Genomic DNA, 3,781 nt, shown 5'->3' on the forward strand with positions numbered 1-3,781 from the left:
AGGGAGAGGGGCCCCGCCCTCGTGCCCCCAGTGCCAGGACAGCCTCTGGGTAAGCTGCTGGCTGGAGAAGGGCAGCCAGACACCTTGCACATTCCTTTACCCTTTGTGCAAATTGCATCCTGTTGTCCTAGATGCATGCTGGCATTTATCTTGGACAGCAAGGGACATTCACAAGCAGAGTAAGACCCAGGATTAGGTGCTAGGTGCCAGGTGCTAAGGCTGGCCCCAAAGGATAGGGTAAGGGTCCTGTTGTTCTCCTGTAGGTACCACAGAGGTGAGAGACCCCCATGTAGGGAAGAGGCAGTGCCATAGCAGGGCTGGTCACCTTGTGTAGTTGGGGAGATGCTGCAGAGAGCCTCTTCGTACCCAGCTCCGGAGCTGATCTCAGTGAGCCTGACATTAGAGTGGAGAGGGGCTGGGCAGTGTGGGGGCCCCTGGGTAGCAAACACTACTGGTGTGTTCCATGGCAGTGCTGATGCAAGGACTGTGAGTTCGGGGAGCAGCGCCTGGGAGGGTCAACTGCAGAGCATGATCCTGTCGGAGTACGCCTCCACTGAAATGAGTCTTCATGCACTCTACATGCACGAGGTGAGCAACCCAGAGCTGGGCTGGCCAGAGGGGCACGGAGCAAGGCAGGCAGGGGACTGCCCTGTCTGTTGTGATGAGAAAACCAGTGTGTATGCAGTGCTGCAGAGAGGGTGTGTTTGGGCATCTGGTTTCTCCCACACAGCTGAGTCACTCATGTTTTGGCCTGCAGTTGCACAAGCAGCATGCCCAGCTGGAGCCCGAGCGGCATACTTGGCATCGAAGAGAGAGTGACGAGAGTGGGGAGAGCGCCCATGAGGAGCTGGACGCTCAGCGGGGTGGCCCTGTCCCCATTCCCCGTTCTGCCAGCTACCCCTTCTCCTCACCTCGGCAGCCTGCCGAGGAGACGGCCACACTGCAGACTGGTTTCCAGCGGCGATACGGTGGCATCACAGGTACAGGAGCCAGGGCAGAGGTTTGAGTTCAGGTCAGAGCTCTGTAACTGATGCCCTTTATGGACTGGCACGAGCAGCCTGCCTGCTGTGAGACACTGGCAGTCCCCCAAGTAGCTAATCTAACATCTTGCCTCTCTTGCAGACCCAGGCACAGTGCACAGGGCCCCATCACACTTCTCCCGCCTCCCTCTGGGAGGCTGGGCCGAGGACGGGCAGTCAGCGAGGCACCCAGAGCCCGTGCCAGAGGAGAGCTCAGAGGACGAGCTTCCGCCACAGATCCACAAGGTAAGGGTGATGGCTATGGCCGAGAGCGGCAAGGTGTGCTCTGATGCCAGGTTGGGGTGCTGGCAGGTGGTCTCAGTAGGTGCCACATTCTCTCTGTCTTGCAGGTATAGCCTGGTAGACTGGGGATCTCATGGGGCTTGCAGTTTGGGAGCCACCTGGGCAGCAAGATGCGGCATCAGCTTGTTTCTTCTCCGGTCCTGAGTGGACATTTTGTTGCCATCAATTGCTGAAGAGACAAAACTGCCAGGCTGGCGGCTTTGCTGTGGCACCTTGTGTCCAGCCATGTGTCAAGTCAGCGCCACTCTGACTTGTGGGGTGAATGCGTGTGTGAGTACATAACCTGTGTCCATGTTCACATCTGTGTTGTCCATGTCGGAGGATCTCTGCAGAGCCTGTGGAAGCTGACATGACTAGCAGTGAGGAGCTGCTAGTGGACTGACTTGGAGGTGGCAGCAGCAGCTGTTCTTCAGAGGGATGTGAGATGGCATCAGCTCCATCGAGATGTGCACCCGAAGCTGGGACCTGCCACCAAAATGAGGGCAAGAGTTGTTGAGGGTGGTCTAGCTCAGCCTGTAGCACCACACTGCCCTGCCTGCAGCCCTGAGGAGGTGCCTAGGACCACGTGAGTCCTCCCAGAGAGGACCAGTGTTGTGCCCTTCAGCCCAATCAGGACAACAGTGGGGCAGTCACCCAACGCTCTGCCCTAGCACCCTGCAGAGGGATGGGCCCTGGTGTCTGCTGCTGGTATGAGTACAGGTGGGATACAGAGCTGGTGGGAACAGCTCTGGCTTGATCCAGGGATGCTGCAGCTCTTCCCTGACTCATGACAGCTGCCCCATTCCCTGCATGCCAAGGAAAGGAAAGGTCATTGGGGTGACGCCTCTGTGCCGGGGCAGCAGCATCCTCCCCATGTGTGGCACCCATGGGATGTGGGCTACTAGTGGGCCCTCCTGCAGTGCCAAAGACACCCCAGTGTGGAGCAGCCCAGCATCTTCCAGGAGTGCTCACAGCCCCCTCAGAGCCCACCCTGAAGGGTGTGTTGGTTCCTTTTCCCCAGGCCCAGAAAAGGCCTCTTTCCCCATGCTCAGGTGCTGTCGTATTGGGTCTGTCCTCCTGATGCAGCTGTTCCTGTGGAACTGGGCCTTTCCTCTTCCCAGGCAAAGGCTTTGGTTCACCTCGAATCTTCACCCAGAGGTTCCCAGCTCCTTTCCTCCTGAAACCTTCCTTTTGCTTGCAATATGGTTTCAGCTGCTGTGGAGACCATACACCATGCAGCTGTCTCATGCCTGGCAGAGCAAGGAGGGGCATCCTGAACCCAGAAGGGAGAGGCACAACTCAGCCCAGCCTTGGGATGGTGGTGGGGAATCAGGATCCCAGCTGTGCAGTGTGACCTCAGACAAGAACATCCCACCATCCTTCTGTTCTCCCTCTCTTCTCTTTGCAGTTTCTGGGGGTTTGCATCCCAGCTAACTCCTGCCCACAACTTGCTTTCCATTCCCCTTGCCTCTGGCAGGGGCAGCTTGCTTTTGCCATGCCCTCTGCGACCACTGCACATCCTCCTCTGCTGTCCCTCTTCTTCTCTCCCTCTTCCTTCTGCCATCCCTCTTCTCCTGCCAGGGTTATTGCCCTCTGCCCTTTGAGCCTGGGACGGCTCCAAGCCACCTGCTGCCAGCACTTCTACACCCAGGTAGCCTGGGCATGAGCAGGGCTAAGGGGGCTTGCACAGGAGCAGGCTCTTTGGGGGGTAGCAGGCTCCCTGTTGCCATGGGGATGGCTGGGCAGGGCTAGAGCTACCACTGCTCTGGGGTCTGTATGAGATCAAGCAGTGCGTGCTAAAGCAGAGCTCAGAGTGGGGATCAGCTCTTGAGTGCTGGGGTCAGGGCTCTGTGGACCTGGGTGCTGCTGGGGTCCTTCCACGGAGAAGTGGCTGCATCTGCTCCACAGCAGCTTCAGCTTGGGACTGTCATGGCTTGATAAAAGGAAGCTGAAAGCACATCTCCCAGCAGCACAGATTTTCCAGTGGCTTCTCTTGGCACCCAGGCTGCTGCCTCCCCTCACTGGGCCTATGGGACACTGTGTCTGGGCTTCCCAATGGAGTCGCTGCTGGTCTGTACAGCTGAACGGCTGGAGGCAGTGCCCTGGGGCAGGGGGAAACTCTGGATCTTTCCCTGGGCTGGCAGGAGGGAGAGGCCAGGCACAGCAGGCCCAAGTCTTTGCCGCATGTTTTGCTTGTGTCGTCAGTGTCCCATGTGCATGGCGAGCCACTCTTCCTCATCTCCTCCTGAGATGTGCAGGCATGGGGGTCCTGGGTATTGTACCCCCGTGCCCTTGCTGTACAGCTGTATAGCCGTCTAATAAAGATGGGGTGTATCATCCCTGCCTGTGTTCGAGTCTCCCTTCGCTCTGTGGTACCGTGCAGCCCACCTTGGCCCGGCCTGCAGTGGTAGCAGATGGCAGTGAGGAGCTTGCCGGCTGCTCCGGCGGCACTGGGAGCTCCAAGGAGCGTAGTCCCAGCC

At 58.5% G+C, this 3,781-nt stretch overlaps 1 protein-coding gene across 1 annotated transcript in view; it reads left to right on the forward strand.

Annotated features, from left to right (window-relative positions):
* ATG9A (autophagy related 9A) overlaps positions 1–3,640 on the forward strand; it is a 9,883-nt gene extending 6,243 nt beyond the window's left edge. Inside the window, exons 9-13 of the mRNA XM_017727095.1 lie at positions 3–49; positions 471–588; positions 758–980; positions 1,123–1,265; positions 1,370–3,640. Of these exons, the coding sequence (XP_017582584.1) occupies positions 3–49; positions 471–588; positions 758–980; positions 1,123–1,265; positions 1,370–1,375 (537 nt within the window). The 3' untranslated portion in view covers positions 1,376–3,640. The remainder of the gene's footprint in view (positions 1–2; positions 50–470; positions 589–757; positions 981–1,122; positions 1,266–1,369) is intronic.
* Positions 3,641–3,781: the final 141 nt, after the last annotated feature.

This window comes from Corvus brachyrhynchos, unplaced genomic scaffold, assembly GCF_000691975.1.
Source record: "Corvus brachyrhynchos isolate BGI_N302 unplaced genomic scaffold, ASM69197v1 scaffold490, whole genome shotgun sequence".
In the NCBI taxonomy this organism is placed as follows: domain Eukaryota; kingdom Metazoa; phylum Chordata; class Aves; order Passeriformes; family Corvidae; genus Corvus; species Corvus brachyrhynchos.